Source organism: Ranitomeya variabilis, chromosome 5 (genome assembly GCF_051348905.1).
Source record: "Ranitomeya variabilis isolate aRanVar5 chromosome 5, aRanVar5.hap1, whole genome shotgun sequence".
Lineage (NCBI taxonomy): Eukaryota > Metazoa > Chordata > Amphibia > Anura > Dendrobatidae > Ranitomeya > Ranitomeya variabilis.
In genome coordinates, this window is record NC_135236.1 from 85814285 (window position 1) to 85833690 (window position 19406).

The 19406-nt window shown below is 44.4% G+C and overlaps 1 protein-coding gene across 1 annotated transcript in view; it reads left to right on the top strand.

The window, feature by feature from the left end:
* The first annotated feature begins 2751 nt into the window (after positions 1 to 2751).
* Positions 2752 to 19406, top strand: part of LOC143774867 (uncharacterized) — a 93099-nt gene continuing 76444 nt past the window's right edge. The window contains exon 1 of the mRNA XM_077262638.1: positions 2752 to 3671. Within this exon, the coding sequence (XP_077118753.1) occupies positions 2752 to 3671 (920 nt within the window). The remainder of the gene's footprint in view (positions 3672 to 19406) is intronic.

Sequence of the window (19406 nt, forward strand, 5' to 3'; positions counted from 1 at the left end):
TGGACCTAACTGTATGATCCCATAGTCCACTCTATGTACAGGATCACAGACTTCTGTTAAGCCTCTACAGCTCTGTCTCCACACTTAGGCTGGAGCAGCACACAGCAGATAAGGCTACTTTCACACTAGCGTTAACTGCATTACGTCGCAAAACGTCTTTTTTTTCGAAAAAAACGCATCCAGCAAAAGTTTTTGCTGGATGCGTTTTTTCCCCATAGACTTGTATTGGCGACGTATTGCGACGGATTGACATACGTCGTGTACGTTTTACGACGGATGCGTCGAAATTTGGCGATACGTCGTCGGCAAAAAACGTTGCTTGTAGCGTTTTTTGTCTCCGCCTAAAAAACGTGTCGCGACGCATCCTGCGGCATGCGTCGTTGGCTACAATGGAAGCCTATGAGCGACGGATGCGTCGGGACACGTCGTACGACGCAATGCAGCGCTGCAATACGTTTTTTTACACTGAGCATGCTCAGAAGCTGGATTTTGTTGCCAATTGGCCAGACACCCCCAAATCTATATAAATCTGGCCTGGGCCTTCAACCCCACATATATGGCCACGTATATACGTGGCACTTATATAAGTGCCACGTATATAAGTGCCACGTATATAAGTGCCACGTATTTAAGTGCCACGTATTTAAGTGCCACGTATTTAAGTGCCACGTATTTAAGTGCCACGTATTTAAGTGCCACGTATTTAAGTGCCACGTATTTAAGTGCCACGTATTTAAGTGCCACGTATTTAAGTGCCACGATATTTCAGTGCCACGATATTTCAGTGCCACGTATAACCACGTAGTTATAGTATTTATAGTACGTGGCACTGAAATACGTGGCACTATGACTGTCAGAAAATGTTCATTAAACGGTTAGGTGTGAGGTTAGGGGTAGGGTTAGGGTTTGGATCCCTTTATCATCATCCGTAGTTCATTAATCGGATGTATCCAGAGTCGCCTCCGTCTCCGTTGCTGCAGAAGAATCCTACGTCTTTCCGCTGCCGCCTCTTTCTCCCGCACTATGATATCCAGGCGATTCGTCTCAAAGATAACGTCGGTAACCAAACTAGCAATCCTCACAAGAACACCTTCCATCGCTGCCACAAAACTAAAACCCTCAAAGATGGGCTGGAAAAACAGTAACTATATAGTTTTCCATATTTTCCAGTAGCCAATCAAATTTGGGAGCCTCCCATTTTAAAAACGTATCCGTCGTAAAAACGGATGCAACGGATGGTAAAAACGTATGCAACGTATGCAACGCATCCAGTATTTTCGACGGAAACGTTTAGCGGATTTGCGACGGATCCGTCGAAATGCTGTATGCGTTGCATACGTTTTTCACTTTTTTTGACGCATCCGTTTTTTCGGCAAAAAACGGATTTGCGACGTAATGCAGTTAACGCTAGTGTGAAAGTAGCCTAAGTGTCTTGAATGATCCGTCAAGTTGGTTCTAAAATTTTGAATGGTGGGGGTGTGGTTTGCCAGGGAAAAGGAGCAGACGAGTTCCTTAGGAGCCCCTGCCAATTTCCCTTAAAAAGCTACCTAAAGCATACTAAAAGTGGACTTTTTGACTCCTAGGGCATTTATCTCATGCCAGGAGCTAACCAAGATAAAAAGCGACCTGCTTTTAATATGAAAAACCCTACTGGAAGCTGGAGAGGAGCAGGGAAGACTGCAGCCCTGACAAAGCATGGGGGGACCCAGACCGGACCTGCGGCTGTTGTACCCGGACCTCCCGACACCCAGCACAAGCCGAGAATGCAGGAGGTACCGCAGCGCAAGAAGACCCTGACCCGCAAGTCTGGCACCGCCACTACAGCTCCGGATCAGGCCCGCAGCGCTGGGGACACAAGTCGGCGTGAAGCGGCTGTTAAGCAGGACCGGAGCGGAAGCAAGATGGCGCCCGCGCGGCCGCAGCTAAGGCACAGTGCTCCAGAGTTTGTGCCGAGGCTGCGGTCGGCGGCTGAGCCGCGGTCACGGCTCACAGCGACGCTGAGGAGGGACGTCGCTCAGCGGCAGCAAGACCGACCGGATGACATCCATGGCGCCGGTAAGAAAGCGGGAGCCAGCTGTGGAACGTCCCTGGAGACGAGAGATCACAAGGGGAGGGAGAAGATGGCGGCGGCTGCTGGCGGTGAAAATCTGCAGGGGTATGGTGACTCATATGAATGCGGCAGGGATGAGGAGAGCCGCAATAAGCCAACTACACAGTTAAAAGGCCAGCAAAAAACTCAGCCCACGAGGAAGGGGACTAATGAGGATTGCTATGCTACACAGCTCATGTATGATGCGGTGAATGCTATACCACACCAACACCGCAACGGTATGCTGCAGCCCCATATATTTCAAAAGAGGTGTGCCACCCCTAAATCCCCTAATAGGAGCCTGAAATTCACAGGAAACATACAGGGGGATAAGTCCTACAGGGACACACCACACAATAGTCATTACAAGGAAACTTCCGGAGAGGACAGCGATAACTATAATCATAAAGTGAAGCAGTCAATTGCAGCTATAGGGTCTCTTGCAGGCAGAGCCATGTAAAAAGCCTCAAACTTGCTCCGCAACGGGGGTTAACGGCACATTACCCCCCACACCCGATGGTTCCCACAGCCCTAATGAGACGGTCCCCAATGACCTCATAGGACACCTGCCGGTCCCACACTTGGATTTTAGTGAGGCTATCAGAAATGCTTTTCAAGAATTAAAAAAGGAGATAATCCCTGTTATAAAAAACGGAAATATCATGGTGGACCATTCGGGGTGGGAGATTCCATGTCGGGCCTCACACTCTGACCCTGACGTCCTTTCCGATTGTGAGGGGCAGATGGGGGGTGACTACTCGGAGACCTCGTCAGAAGTGTCAGACTCCTCTTCTTTTGGGGGGAGTGAGTTTTTATATGGGGGAGAGTCTCCCAACTCCTCTTATTTACACTCTTATTCAGAGGAGGCTGACGGCTTACGACGACCCGATTCCCAGGGATCCTTCTCTCAGCACCCAACGACAGAGAACCTTAATTCGAGGCAAATCTCTACAGAGTCCGAGATACACCACCACAACCCACTCATAATAGACAACATCCCAGCTTCAAAAAATTCCCCATCTGTCGGGTTTATGACTAAAATATGTAAGGCCTTCCTATCATCAGTGAACATTGCAGGAGAGGATTCTGACACAGATTTCAACTTGACATCTGACCCCGAAACAATGGCCTCAGAGGCTTTCATCAAAAAATTGCTAACAGTCACTCTGTCAGCTATTGTGGAATCCCCCAAACCTACTCCTACTAAGGCCCCAAATTTTTCTTCACTGCCTTTAAAAACAACTGACAAAGCAAACACAAATTCCGTAACCCCATTTCCAAAGGATACAAACAACTTACTTTTTTTCTCGGACTCCCTGGAGAAACTAAAAAATGACATCCTCTTATTTAGGGAAGATCTAAGCAAATATGAAGATTTTAAAAGGAAAAACAACTTAAAAATCAGAGGGATTCCAGAGTCGGTACAACCCTCCCAATTAAAGAACTATATCTCCACTATGATATCCAATCTGCTACCCAATTCCAAAGTGACAAAACTGGTTGAGAGGACATTCAGAATCCCAAGACCACCATCTCTCCCTCCAGACGTTGCAAGAGACGTTATAGTATCCTTTTACCCTGGGTGGGTAAGGAATGACCTCCTAGACCTGACAAGGAATTCAAAAACCCTCGCAATCCCATACGACAAAATAACTCTGTTCAAAGACTTGCCTAAAGCTACAATCCAAAAAAGGAAATTATTCCATTGCGTTACTAGAGAATTATTACGTGCAGGAATTCCCTACTACTGGTCTTAGACTTCCACCATACGAGTCAAATTTGTGTCAAAATTAACACTCATCTCATCTCCGGGCGAAGGAATCGTCTTTTTGAAAAAAATCGGCATACTCCACTCATCAGTTCCCCATAACCGCTCATTCTCATCCTCAATATACTCTACTTGACTAAAAGTCTCTAGGGAAATATTATTACGTGGACCGGAATATCACTTAGCCTCTTGTACCGCGTGGTCTCTCTTTTTAGCCTACAAATAGTCCAGCAAATTAATAGTCCTTGTGTCATTTGTTAAATCTCCACTTGCTAGTCTTACTGATTTTGAACCGGACGTTGCCCCACCAATGGTCCGTGGGTCATCTGGAGATGACCCGGCATCTACAGGCCTTCACATATTATTTATTTTTACTGGACAGCTTCAGAGTTGATCTAATTGCCCAATTCTACCTATACTAATCTGTACTAATGTGTATATTATTACTGCATTTTATATGTCGCTGCATTTCTTACTCAACCCCTTTTTTTTAGGTATTGTTCTTGTTAAAGCTACAGTACAGCGTCAGAGTTGACAGAACCAAGTTTATATGTAGACGCTGTCTTACCAATACTAATTTGCAGCAATACATATAGCCTAAAAAACACAGCCTACAGCAACTTCAAAGCGAGTTTAATTTCTAGTATAAGAGAGTTACACACATCATTTCACTTGTCAACACACATATTTTACTCAACACTCTTTTAAGTATTATTTTATGCTACATCTACCTTGTAAATTCATACAGCTTTATGTGATTGCTTGTCTCCCCTATTTTCATAGGGGTTCTTTCCCTATTCTCATATCCCTCCCCTTCCCACCCTTCCCCTTCCTTGTCTACCCTTCCCAGTTAAAATATAAAACCCAATAAACCTTTTGAAAAGAAAATTTTGAATGGTGGGATAGCGTTTGATATAGTGGATAACAAGTACCAAAGAATGGGGGAAGCACAAGAGAAACTTTGGAAACTGCAAGTATGTGGGAAGAAGATCTTGAGAGGACCAGACATTGCTCGTTAGGTAGCAGGTTGAGATTGCTCTGTATGCAATTGGCTGTGTTTTGAAATGGATTCGCTGGGCAATGGGTAATGACTGCCAGTAAGGCAAGTATCAGACAAGATAACTTTCAGTCCATGTGCTGCCAATATGCAAAACGGCACACGGAGAAAAGTAAGCGAATGAGGACTGTCAAATGAGCATGCGTTAATCTCCTCTCGTTTTTGGATGAGACATATGGATCCAATGCTGTATACGGTAATTGTGGTATCCCTTGAGTGTAGGGCATTACCCATAATGGTGCAGGAAAATTTTCTTTGTTGGATGGATTAGGAAGGGAGGAATTCGGTGCACAATATAATCTGTGAACGTCTCTCCCATCTCCTTTTTGGTCTCGTCTTTCCGGGCTCTAAAGAGTTTTACATCCCACTCTAATTAGCTTTATGGTTCATGGAACAAATCTATGTTAGCATAATTGATGTGGTTTTCTCCTTGTTTGTTGGTTCTGTCAAGGCTTATGTCTGAACCCCCAGAAAAACGGGATTCGAGAATAAGCGCTGACGCCGCCATTGACTATAACAGTGCCGATAAAGTAGACGTGTGCTCTGTCATGAATGATTTTTGGGTGAACACGCCTACTGGAAGTAGATACTCAGATACAGTCTGCTATATCTTAGTGTCTGCCTCCAGTTGGCGTATATGCCCGAAAATGAGACACAATAGAGCACACGTTGACTCCATCTGCACCATATTAGTCAATGGCCCTGTCGGGGCATACGCCCGAATCCCGTTTTACAGGGGATGGTTGTTTGGAGGTAAGCCCTAGCATCTGTTTTAAACAGATCCATTGCAAATATTACATTAAAAAAATAATTGGGCTTTTTATTATTTTTTAAAATTGTGGGTGTCGTAGAGATATGAAAAGAGGACACACATCATATACAGAAACAAAGGCAATTTTTTCATAAGCTTATCTTAACCCAACCTAACCTGGGAAGTGGTGAAGAAACAGGAGGATGAGAATTAACCAGACACTGGAGTAGAGGGTGGTTTGGATCGGTGTATAAGTGTTAACATGCTGCCTTCTGTTTTTTACTACTAAGTGTTAACATGCATATATAATTGGAGAAAAATGTTATATATTATAGGGGCTATATAGTGCAGACGATTGGTGGGAGTCAGTGTCCTGAGATCTCCACCGATCAGTCAAAATACTGCTCTGAAGAAGCCAGCTCCTCCATGAGCTTTGCGCACAGAACAGTGTATGGGCTCAGTACTAAGTCTCGTATCCTTACACCACTCTCACAGAGCGGCAAACGAACCCGTATGGTTACTGTTGAACTTGTACACCACTTTGTGTGCACAGCTGTTAGTTATACATTATAAGTCAAAAGTTTGGACACTGCTGTTCATGCAGTGGGTTTCCTTGTTCTTTTAAGAATGTGCACATTTTAGTTTCAGACTGAAGGTAGCAAAACCACAAAGGAACACATATGGAAGCAAAAAGGAAACAAATGTGTGTGAAACAGACCAGAGAATGTGTTGCACCTTAGATTCCTCAAAGTATCCCTCTTTTAGGCCGGCGTCACATTGGCGTGTTTTACAGACGTATGAGAGGCGCAGAAAATACGGATTGCATACAGTACAATGATTCTCTATGGCCCTGCTCCTATCTGCCGTATTTTACTGATCCGTATTATACGGTCTTGTATGGCCGTAGAAAATCGCAGCATGCTGCGTTTGTCAGTGTATTGCGCAAAAAAGTCGCGCAACACATAGTGTTTGACAAGTGTGACCAACTTTTTACTATTGATGCTGCCTATGCAGCATCAATAGTAAAAAGATATAATGTTAAAAATAATGAAAAAAAAAATCGGGATATTCTCACCTTTCGGCGGCCACCGCAGCCTTGCCGATCCTCGCGATGCTCCCGGCAGCTCCTGTTCCCAGTGATTCTTCTTTAAGGGCCTGGAGGAGAGTCTCCTCTCCTCCACCCTGGGTACCATCTGCACATGATCCGTTTACTTTGTGCATGGTGGGCATAGGCCCATGCGGAAAGTAAGTGGATCAATGCATTCCTATGTGTGCGGAATTGCTGCGATTCTGCACAAAGAATGAGCATGCTGCGTATTTTTCCACGATGCGATTCCGCCGCGGAAAAATACGCATTTTAGCACAGCATTGCGGAATCCTATTGAATTCAATGGGTTGTGTTGTGTATGCGTTTTCGCAGCGAAAAAACGAGGCAAAAACACATACAATCCGCAACGTGTGCACATAGCCTTACTGAGGACCACAAACAAGAAGAGACTTATTTGGGCCAAGTAACACAAGGACTGGACATTGGATCAGTGGGCATGGAAATCTGCACTGTGGTCTGATGAGTCAAAATTTAGAATTTTGGTATCAACCGCTATATCTTTGTGAGATGCAGAAAAGGTAAGCAGATGGTTTGTGTGGTGCCCACCGAGAAGCATAGAGGAGGAGGTGTGATGGTATGGGAGTGCTTTCCTGGTGACACTGTTGGTGATTTATTAAAATTCAGAGCACACTTACCATGCACTAAGTGGTACCATAATTTGTGTTGATACAGGACAACAATACTAAACATATCCATATTTTACATATGGGGAACTTTTAATGCTTATCAATAAAGGTTTATATATTTTATTAGGAGGGTATTTTTCTGGTATATATGTAAGAGTGGTGGACTGTGCTGCTGTGTTCCTATGCCTGAAGACACCAATTGCGTCAATAGTGTGTAATGTGAATAGTGTCATGCATTTCTATGCATCTAGCGTGTAAAGTGATATGGTGTAGTATAATGTTGATATTGTACAGTATAAGGATAGGCTATAAGATAAGGACAGTAGGCTTAGTACATACTGTTATAGGATATTAACTGTAGTTAGCTGAAGATATAGGATAAGACACAGTTAATGTTTGGGACTAGCCGACAGTGGGAAGGGGTAAGTGCTAGTTAAAAGCAGGCATTTCCTAGTAGTGACTCAGATAGGGAAGTACAGTAACAAGGTCAAGTTCAATTTGATTTGGCTGCAGGGGCCATCATGTACATATCGTTCGAGGCAGTGGGAGGCCGTACTAGAAACGCATGTGGATATTCCAGCAATGACAGGCGCTCAAGGCCCGACATAGGGGTTAAAGGGCACATCATGTCCTCTAGCACACAGGGGAAGAGGGACACGGAAAAGTGAGAAGCGAAGGTGACAGATCCTACTTGCAATGCTGAACTGGACAGGAAATCCCTGGGGCTGAGGGAAACAATGGGCATTGGGATAGTCCAGGAGAAATGGATGGTAGGGCTAAATATGTGTTGTGCTAAGGAAATAAGTAACAAGAAGTGTTGTGCCCTATCCTACATATTATAATCTGAAGAACTTGAACTGTCCGGTAAACTTCTGTTTGTTGAAATGAATTTGGTGTCCCTTGAGTTGTGTGTTGTGGCTCCTGAAGATGGAGGACTGGAGACGATGGAGGACTGGAGACAGTGGAGGCCTACAGCCTACAAGTGAGTGTGATGCACCCCACACCTGAGACACAGTTTTCCTGTAAAGTGCCAGGCGCTAGAGAGCAGCAGCTCCGCCATGGCAGTCATGTTACATATACAGTTAGGTCCATATATATTTGGACAGAGACAACATTTTTCCAATTTTGGTTATAAACATTACCACAATGAATTTTAAACAAATCAATTCAGATGCAGTTGAAGTTCAGACTTTCAGCTTTCATTTGAGGGTATCCACATTAAAATTGGATGAAGAGTTTAGGAGTTTCAACTCCTTAACATGTGCCACCCTGTTTTTAAAGGGACCAAAAGTAATTGGACAGATTCAATAATTTTAAATAAAATGTTCATTTCTAGTACTTGGTTGAAAACCCTCTGTTGGCAATGACTGCCTGAAGTCTTGAACTCATGGACATCACCAGACGCTGTGTTTCCTCCTTTTTGATGCTCTGCCAGGCCTTCACTGCGGTGGTTTTCAGTTGCTGTTTGTTTGTGGGCCTTTCTGTCTGAAGTTTAGTCTTTAACAAGTGAAATGCATGCTCAATTGGGTTGAGATCAGGTGACTGACTTGGCCATTCAAGAATATTCCACTTCTTTGATTTAATAAACTCCTGGGTTGCTTTGGCTTTATGTTTTGGGTCATTGTCCATCTGTAGTATGAAACGACGACCAATCAGTTTGGCTGCATTTGGCTGGATCTGAGCACACAGTATGTCTCAGAATACCTCAGAATTAATTTGGCTGCTTCTGTCCTGTGTCACATCATCAATAAACACTAGTGACCCAGTGCCACTGGCAGCCATGCATGCCCAAGCCATCACACTGCCTCCGCCGTGCTTTACAGATGATGTGGTATGCTTTGGGTCATGAGCTGTACCACGCCTTTGCCATGCTTTTCTCTTTCCATCATTCTGGTAGAGGTTGATCTTGGTTTCATCTGTCCAAAGAATGTTCTTCCAGAACTGTGCTGGCTTTTTTAGATGTTTTTTTAGCAAAGTTCAGTCTAGCCTTTTTATTCTTGATGCTTATGAGTGGCTTGCACCGTGCAGTGAACCCTCTGTATTTACTTTCATGCAGTCTTCTCTTTATGATAGATTTGGATATTGATACGCCGACCTCCTGGAGAGTGTTGTTCACTTGGTTGGCTGTTGTGAATGGATTTCTCCTCACGATGGAGATTATTCTGCGATCATCCACCACTGTTGTCTTCCGTGGGCGCCCAGGTCTTTTTGCATTGATGAGTTCACCAGTGCTTTCTTTCTTTCTCAGGATGTACCAAACTGTAGATTTTGCCACTCCTAATATTGTAGCAATTTCTCGGATGGGTTTTTTCTGTTTTCGCAGCTTAAGGATGGCTTGATTCACCTGCAAGGAGAGCTCCTTTGACCGCATGTTTACTTCACAGCAAAACCTTCCAAATGCAAACACCACACCTCAAATCAACTCCAGGCCCTTTATCTGCTTAATTGAGAATGACATAACGAAGGGATTGCCCACACCTGCCCATGAAATAGCCTTGGAGTCAATTGTCCAATTACTTTTGGTCCCTTTAAAAACAGGGTGGCACATGTTAAGGAGTTGAAACTCCTAAACCCTTCATCCGATTTTAATGTGGATACCCTCAAATGAAAGCTGAAAGTCTGAACTTCAACTGCATCTGAATTGTTTTGTTTAAAATTCCTTGTGGTAATGTCTGTAACCAAAATTAGAAAAATGTTGTCTCTGTCCAAATATATATGGACCTAACTGTATATCACATAAGTCCCAATAAAATTCATTTAAGTTTGTGTATGTAAAGCTGGTTTCACATTTGCAGTTGTGTACGCAGCGTTTCTTCCGCAATTATCCGCATGCGTCGTGTATTCCTATATTTAACATTAGGGACGCAAGTGTCTGCGATCGGTTGCGTTTTGCCGCGTTTGACGACGCATGCGTCGTTTCGTCATCTGCGGTTTGGCTCGCTAAACGCTACATGTAGTAATTTTAGAGGCGTCAATTTGCCGCCTAGAAACGTATGCGGTTGTTAGCGGAAAGAATGCGGCAAAAAAACGCATTACAGTCTATGTGAACGCATGCGTTCGCAAGCACATGCGTTGCATCACAGGAAAACATGTCTAGACACTGATTAGCCACCCCCCACATACAAACTGATAAAAGGAGGGAGTGGGCATTTGCAGGTCACAATACAGCAGACTGGGAAGCAGACCAGACGCAGGAAAGCACCTTGTAGGACACAAGACTCTGAACAATGTGAGTATATCAAAGCCGATGCCTTTATTTTCTATTTTCTGTCTCTATATGTCCTAATTTCTGCCATTTTTTTCTTTCTGCATGCATCAGAATGTCATCTTCTACTGAGGAGGAGCAACGTCCTCGGCCTGCATAAGCCGAACATGTCAGTGAAGTGAGTATTCACCTCCTCAGATTGGTAAGTATTCACTGTCACATCTACACATGTGACAATTTTGTTTTCCTTTTTTTAGAGCACTTCTTCCACTGCGGCAGAGGCTGAGCAGGAGCTGCGGGTTCAACATTAATTTTTTTTAATTTATTTTTTAGGTTCCAGAATGGGATGAGGACCTCCTAATCTCCCTAGTCCATGAGCGAGTCCCGTTGTGGGACACCCGGATTCCGCAGCACTCGGACAACGTGACGATTCGGCGGCTATGGAATGAGGTGGCCAAAGCGATGTGGGATGGCTGGGACAACGCCCCGACTCGGGTCCGAAATGCATTTTGTAAGTATTGCAATGCGGTGTGCTGCAGTAGTGACCTTGGCCGGGATCACACAACTGTGTGTGATGAGAGAAACTTTCAGGAGTTTCTCTCATCACACACAGTTGTGTGATCACGGCCAAAAGTCCATTGTCTAACCATTCTTTTTTGTTTTTTCAACAGTGCTCAAAGTCAAAACACGTTGGCGTTCGATGAAGGATCGCTTCAACAAGGACCTTCGTCAAGAGAGCCGGCTTCCTAGTGGTTTGGGTGCAAGGATCCGAAAATATAAATACCACCGTATTCTGGCATTTTTGAGACCGGTCCTTGCCCAGAGAACGTATTTTTTTGGTGTATTAGGTTGTGTTGTATTGCCATAATCTGTATGTTTCTATTCCACAGAAGTTGGCGTTTTGTAAATGTTTGGTATTAATTTTTTTTTCTTCTTTTATCACAGCACATGGAGCAGCACTCTTGACCCTGGTTCTGGAGCGGTCCTTCATCAGACAGCCATGGACCCGTCCCAGCCATCCAGCAGCGCTGCAGCAAGTGGGCCTGCCACACAAACTGGAGACCAGGAAGTTGGTCCATCAGGTGTTCCCCTTTCCCAGTCCTCTGCCTCTGCCCCTTTTTTTGGGACTCTTCCCGGCAGCGGCAGAGGGCCTCGGACAGGTCACTCATGCCCGAGTTTTTTGCACTTGAGCTAGGTCTTTCATGATGGACTCAAGACTATGGGTGACCGACTGGACCACCACGATGCAGCAAGACCCTGGCATGGCCTTTCGCTCTATGAGCACAATGGACCCTGGCATGGCCTTTCGCTCTATGAGCACAATGGACTCTGGCATGGCTGTATGCTCTACGAGCACAATGGACTCTGGCATGGCTGTACGCTCTACGAGCACAATGGACTCTGGCATGGCTGTACGCTCTACGAGCACAATGCAGCAGCTGGACCCTGACAGGTCACCCACCACGACCAGGCCGCAACAAATGAGCCCACCGAGGCTCCCCAAACCATGTAGATCCAAAAAAGGTAAAAAAATAAAAAACAGCGTACTATCTGTATTCCTCCCCCATCACCTCCCAATGTGTCTGTAATGTCAGGTTTGTCTCACCCTTCCAGTGTGTCTCAGGCCTCTCATGTGTCAAGCCCCATCCCCGAACTCTCAGACCCCACTACTTTAAAGGTGCACTCCACTGTTCTTCGGGCCCTGGTCAGTCTGTAGTTATAAATCCTTTTAATGTGGTTCAAGTCCCGACTGGAATATGGCTTCAGTAGGTTTTCACACTTCTGAAAGGCCTCATCCCCAACTATAACAAATGGCATCGGTGGGCCTTGAGTGTTGGGGAGAGGTAGTGGCAGTGGAAAATTAAAATTTCTTCCATACACACGTTGGCCCATATCCGAGTTCTTGAAAGTCTGTGAGTCATTCCCACGGCCAAAAGCTCCAATGTCCACGGCGATGAAGCGACAGTCCGCATCTGCTATTGCCATGAGCACAACTGAAAATATTTTTTGTAGTTGAAGTACTCCAATCCAGTTCTGCCGGGTTTGATAATGCGTATGTGCTTTCCATCCACCGCTCCCAAACAGTTGGGGAAAACACACACACTCCAGAATTTTTCAGCAATTTCAATCCACATGTCCTCCGTGGGTAGGGGTATCCCGGAGAACATTCCACAAAGCCCGGCAGGTGTCCGCAACTATTCCAGACAGGGTGGAAATTCCAAGCTGGTACTGAAAGTGGAGGGATGATAAGCGCTCTCCGGTTGCCAGAAATCGGAAATAAGAATAAAAAAATAAATTTACAATCAATTCTATTTATGGTGGTGTTTAGCTAAAGACCTAAAGGAAAATACAAATACATGGCAGACCAACAATAATTATGACTGGCATTTGATTAGAATTATTATGTACCTTAATTTAATTAGGAGACGTTCCTCTGCTGGAAACGCTCTACGGAGCTGGGTGTCCTGTCTCCGGATGGCTCCTTGGACACGACCAAGCAATTCCCGGAAAGAGTCTTGAGACATCCTGGTATATTTGGGGAATTTGTCCGGGTTGGCATTAAGCTCGCCATATAGCGTGTGGTATGCTCCACGGCTCTCCCGGAGTTCAATAATGGGGTGTCTCCAAAAACGCCTACGCTGTGTCCTTCTCTGTTGTTCTCTATTTCTTTGTTGCTCCCAAGCAAACGCACAGGCAAGAAACAGCTTGATGCTTAAATCCAGGTTGAAATAAAATCTCTCCATGAGAAGATCCATCATGACACAGGATACAGTAGCAAACTGTTAAGATTTCAGCAGTCCAAGGGTCTATATATAGATATCCCATAATACACGCCCACTGTAGTCCCATTGGCGGTGTCTGGTTATCTAGATTTTTCTCCTGTTAAATTTTTCACCATGCGTACAAAAAATGCAAACGCATGCAAAACGCATGGAAAAGCTTGAAAACTCCGCGTTTTTAAACGCATGCGTTAACGTATGCTTCTAAAAACCGCTGCGTTTGTATACGCTACAAAGCGGTTTTTCCTTCATTTGCGGTTGCGGATTAAACGCAGCGGATTCTAACGCAAATGCGAAACTAGCCTAATGTGGGTGTAATGTGAAAGAATGCGGAAAACTTCACAGGGTATGAATTCCTTTTCAAGGCACTGCATATATACAGTATATATGCATATAAAAACATCGGCGTAGCAATAGTGGTCACAGAGGTCGCGACCAGGCTTGTGCGGGTGCCCAGGATAAAGGACATACTGTATTATCAGGATAAGGGATATATTCCAGTATAAAGAACATATACCGGGATAAAAGACATAGAATCATAGAATGTTAGAGTTGGAAGGGACCTCCTGGGTCATCTGGTCCAAACCTCTGCTCCAAGCAGGATTCACTAAATCATCCAAGACAGATGTCTGTCCAACCTCTGTTTGAAGACTTCCATTGAAGGAGAACTCACCACCTCTCGTGGCAGCCTGTTCCACTCATTGATCACCCTGTCAAAAAGTTTTTTTCTAATATCTAATCTGTGTCTCCTTCCATTCAGTTTCATCCCATTGCTTTTAGTCTTTCCTTGTGCAAATGAGAATTAAGATGATCCTTCTACAATGTGACAGCCCTTGAGATATTTGTAGACAGCTATTAAGTCTCCTCTCAGTCTTCTTTTTTGCAAGCTAAACATTCCCAAATCCTGTAAACGTTCCTCATAGGACATGGTTTACGGACCAGTCAACATTCTGGTCGCTCTTCTCTGAACTTGCTCCAGTTTGTTGATGTCTATTTTAAAATGTGGTACCTGAAACTGGACACAGTATTCCAGATGAGGTCTGACCAAAGAGGAGTAGAGAGGGATAATGATGTCACGTGATCTAGACTGTATGCTTCTGTTAATACATCCCAGAATTGTATTTGCCCTTTTTGCTGCTGCATCACACTGCTGACTCATGTTCAGTCTGTGATCTATTAGTATACCCAAGTCTTTTTCACATGTGCTGTTGCTTAGCCCTATTCCTCCCATTCTGTATATGCTTTATTCATTTTTATTGCCCTTATGTAGTACTTTGCATTTTTCCCTGTTAAAAATCATTCTGTTAGTTGCTGCCCACTGCTCCAGTTTATTTATATATTTTTGAATCCTCTTTCTCCTCTAGTATTAGCTATCCCTCCTAGCTTTGTGTCATCAGCAAATTTAATCAGTTTACCCTCAATTCCATCATCTAAATCATTACTAAAGATGTTGAACAATAAAGGCCACAGGACAGAGCCCTGTGGTACCCCACTTGAGACATTCTTCCAACTGGATGTGCAGCCATTTACGACCACTCTTTGGGTCTGATCACTAAGCCAGTTAGAATCCACCTAACAGTTGCCATGTCCATTCCATACTTAGTCATTTTTTCAATAAGGATTGTGTGAGATACTTTGTCAAATGCTTTGCTGAAGTCAAGAAATATATCTACAGCATTTCCCTCATCCACCGAGTCAGTGATTCTGTCATAGAAGGAAATTAAGTTAGTCTGACATGACTTATTAGTTACAAACCCATGCTGACTCTGTTTAATCACTTTATTCTTATCCAGGTACTTATATACATGTTGTTTAATAATTTGTTCAAAGATCTTTCCTGGTATAGACGTCAGACTCACTGGCCTATAATTCCCTGGGTCCACCCTCTTCCCCTTTTTGAAGATAGGAACAACATTTGCTCTTCTCCAGTCTTCTTGGACTTCTCCCGTTCTCCAAAAATTTTCAAAGATTATGGAGAGTGGTTCAAAAATTTCTTCTGCTATTTCCTTCAGTACTCTGGGGTGTAATTCATCTGGACCCGGAGACTTGAATTCATTTATGTTAGCTAAGTGTTTCCTCATTATCTTTCTGTTTATAGATATCCTGGATTTCTCTATTCCCTTAATAGGACAGTGAAAATCAGTTGATGTTAGATTTTCTTTCTGAGAGAAAACAGATGCAAAATAGGAATTTAAAAGTTCTGCCTTCTCAACATCCTTTCTTACCATTTCATCATTTTCACCCTGTAAAAATCCTATAGCATCTTTGACTTTTGTTTTACTTTTGACATATCCCTAAAATCCTTTTTTATTGCTTTTGATGTTTCTTACAAGCCTTAATTCATTGTCAGCGTTAGATAATCTGATTTGTGCCCTGTAGGTTCTGCAGACAACATTATATTCTTCTTTAGATATGCCTCCCTCTTTCCATTTGATAAATATTTATTTCTTCCCTTTTAGCATGTGCTTAAGTTCTGTGTTCATCCATCCTGGTTTCCTTAAATGCTTCCTATTCTTCCCTCTTTTCGGAATTGTTAACGATTGTGCTTTGAGAATCAAATTTTTCAAGATTTCCCATCCTTCCTGGACATTTTTTTCCTTAAGGATATCCAGCCATTGGATCCCTCCGATTCTCTTTTTGAGTCCCTTAAAATCTGCCTTTCTGAAATATAACCTTGACGTCTGAGTCTTCACAGGTCTTCCTCCTCTAGTTATCCAAAATTCTAAAATAGCATGGTCGCTACCTCTTAAGGTACCGTTACACTAAACGACTTACCAACGATCACGACCAGCGATACGACCTGGCCGTGATCATTGGTAAGTCGTTGTGTGGTCGCTGAGGAGCTGTCACACAGACAGCTCTCTCCAGCGACCAACGATCAGGGGAACGACTTCGGCATCGTTGAAACTGATGAAGCATGAGAACTGATTTGGCTAGGTGAGAGGCTCTGGACTGGGGTCTAAGGGGTAACGTTTCTCCTTATGGAGAGTGACATACCAGCTGGCTTGTCAAGGTAAGGAGGCTTATTTGCCGTACAATGCTCCTCTGGGAAATTAAATATGCAAATTGCCTCTTCTGAGACCCCAGTCCAGAGCCTCTCACCTAGCCAAATCAGTTCTCATGCTTCGCACTGACGAAGGCCAACAGCCCGAAACACCGTGTCTGCGAATTGAGATACTGATTTGGCTTTTATCCTAAGTCATATTGCACGACTCGTTAGAGGGTTGATTGTGACTTGTAGGATCGCTACTTCCAACAGGTGGCGCTATAGAGTTAAGTCCTCTTTTTCTCAGAAGAGGCAATTTGCATATTTAATTTCCCAGAGGAGCATTGTACGGCAAATAAGCCTCCTTACCTTAACAAGCCAGCTGATATGTCACTCTCCATAAGGAGAAACGTTACCCCTTAGACCCCAGTCCAGAGCCTCTCACCTAGCCAAATCAGTTCTCATGCTTCGCACTGACGAGGGCCAACAGCCCGAAACACCGTGTCTGCGAATTGAGATACTGATTTGCCTTTTATCCTAAGTCATATTGCACAACTCGTTAGAGGGTTGATTGTGACTTGTAGGATCGCTACCTCCAACAGGTGGCGCTATAGAGTTAAGTCCTCTTTTTCTCAGAAGAGGCAATTTGCATATTTAATTTCCCAGAGGAGCATTGTACGGCAAATAAGCCTCCTTACCTTGAGAAGCCAGCTAGTATGTCACTCTCCATAAGGAGAAACGTTACCCCTTAGACCCCAGTCCAGAGCCTCTTACCTAGCCAAATCAGTTCTCATGCTTCGCACTGACGAGGGCCAACAGCCCGAAACACCGTGTCTGCGAATTGAGATACTGATTTGCCTTTTATCCTAAGTCATATTGCACGACTCGTTAGAGGGTTGATTGTGACTTGTAGGATCGCTACTTCCAACAGGTGGCGCTATAGAGTTAAGTCCTCTTTTTCTCAGAAGAGGCAATTTGCATATTTAATTTCCCAGAGGAGCATTGTACGGCAAATAAGCCTCCTTTGTTATGATCCTTAGTGGTTGAGGATCACAAATTACTCCAGCTAAGTAACATACATAGGACAAGCTCTAGGGAGGTGGCAAACTGGACTGACCGCAAATCTGAACCTATCCAAACACACTAGAAGTAGCCGGTGAACGTGTCTAAAAATCCTAGACGTCTCGAGCCAGCCTGAGGAACTAACTACCCCTAGAGAGAAAGAAAGACCTCTCTTGCCTCCAGAGAAATAATTCCCAAAGATATAGAAGCCCCCAACATATAATAACGGTGAGGTAAGAGGAAGGCACATACACAGGGGTGAAAACAGATTTAGCAAATGAGGCCTACTAATACTAGATAGCAGAAATTAGTAAAGGGGTCTGTGCGGTCAGTAAAAAACCCTTACAAAATATCCACACTGAGATTTCAAGAACCCCCCGCACCAACTAACGGTGTGGGGGGAGAAACTCAGTCCCCTAGAGCAACCAGCAAGCGAGGAAATCACATTTTAGCGAGCTGGACTAAAAACATAATAAATGCTGATAATCAAAAAATGATCAAACAAAAACTTAGCTTGTCTTGGAGAGACTGGGAGCATGGTAGTCACAAGGAATCTGAAGAGCACTGAATACATTGAGAGCAGGCAAGGAACTGAGTATCCAGGTGAGCTAAATATGAAACCAACCAAGGATAACGAACCAGCTGATGCTGCCAACCTGCAGAAAGACAACACTACACAGTACCGCTTGTGACCACTAGAGGGAGCCCAAAAACAGAGCTCACAACAGTACCCCCCCCCTTGAGGAGGGGTCACCGAACCCTCATCAAGACCCCCAGGGCGATCAGGACGAGCCGCGTGGAAGGCACGAACCAAATCGGCCGCATGAACATCAGAGGCGACAACCCAGGAATTATCCTCCTGACCATAGCCCTTCCACTTCACCAAATACTGAAGCCTCCGTCTAGAGATACGAGAATCCAAAATCTTCTCCACCACGTACTCCAATTCGCCCTCAACCAGCACCGGAGCAGGAGGCTCAACAGAAGGAACCACAGGTACCACATACCTCCGCAACAAAGACCTATGGAACACATTATGAATGGCAAACGATGCTGGGAGATCCAAACGAAAAGACACCAGGTTAAGGATTTCCAAGATCTTATAAGGACCGATGAAGCGAGGCTTGAATTTAGGAGAGGAAACCTTCATAGGAACATACCGAGAAGACAGCCACACCAAATCCCCAACACGAAGTCGGGAACCCACACCGAGGCGGCGGTTGGCAAAGTGCTGAGCCTTCTCTTGTGACAAGCTCAAATTGTCCACCACATGGTTCCAAATCTGCTGCAACCTATCCACCACAGAATCCACCCCAGGACAGTCAGAAGGCTCAACCTGACCCGAGGAAAAATGAGGATGGAAACCAGAATTGCAGAAAAAAGGCGAAACCAAAGTAGCAGAACTAGCCCGATTATTAAGGGCAAACTCGGCCAATGGCAAAAAAGTCACCCAATCATCCTGATCAGCAGAAACAAAACATCTCAAATAAGTTTCCAACGTCTGATTAGTTCGCTCGGTTTGGCCATTAGTCTGAGGATGGAAGGCCGACGAAAAAGACAAATCAATGCCCATCTTAGCACAAAAAGTCCGCCAAAACCTGGACACAAACTGGGATCCTCTATCAGACACAATATTTTCAGGAATGCCGTGCAAGCGAACCACATTCTGAAAAAATAGAGGAACCAAATCGGAGGAAGAAGGCAACTTAGGCAAGGGCACCAAATGGACCATCTTGGAAAAACGATCACACACCACCCAGATGACAGACATTTTCTGAGATACCGGAAGATCCGAAATAAAATCCATGGAAATGTGCGTCCAAGGCCTTTTCGGAATAGGCAAAGGCAAAAGCAAACCGCTGGCACGAGAACAGCAAGGCTTAGCCCGAGCACAAATCCCACAAGACTGCACAAAGGAACGTACATCCCGCGACAAGGAAGGCCACCAGAAGGACCTAGCCACCAAATCTCTGG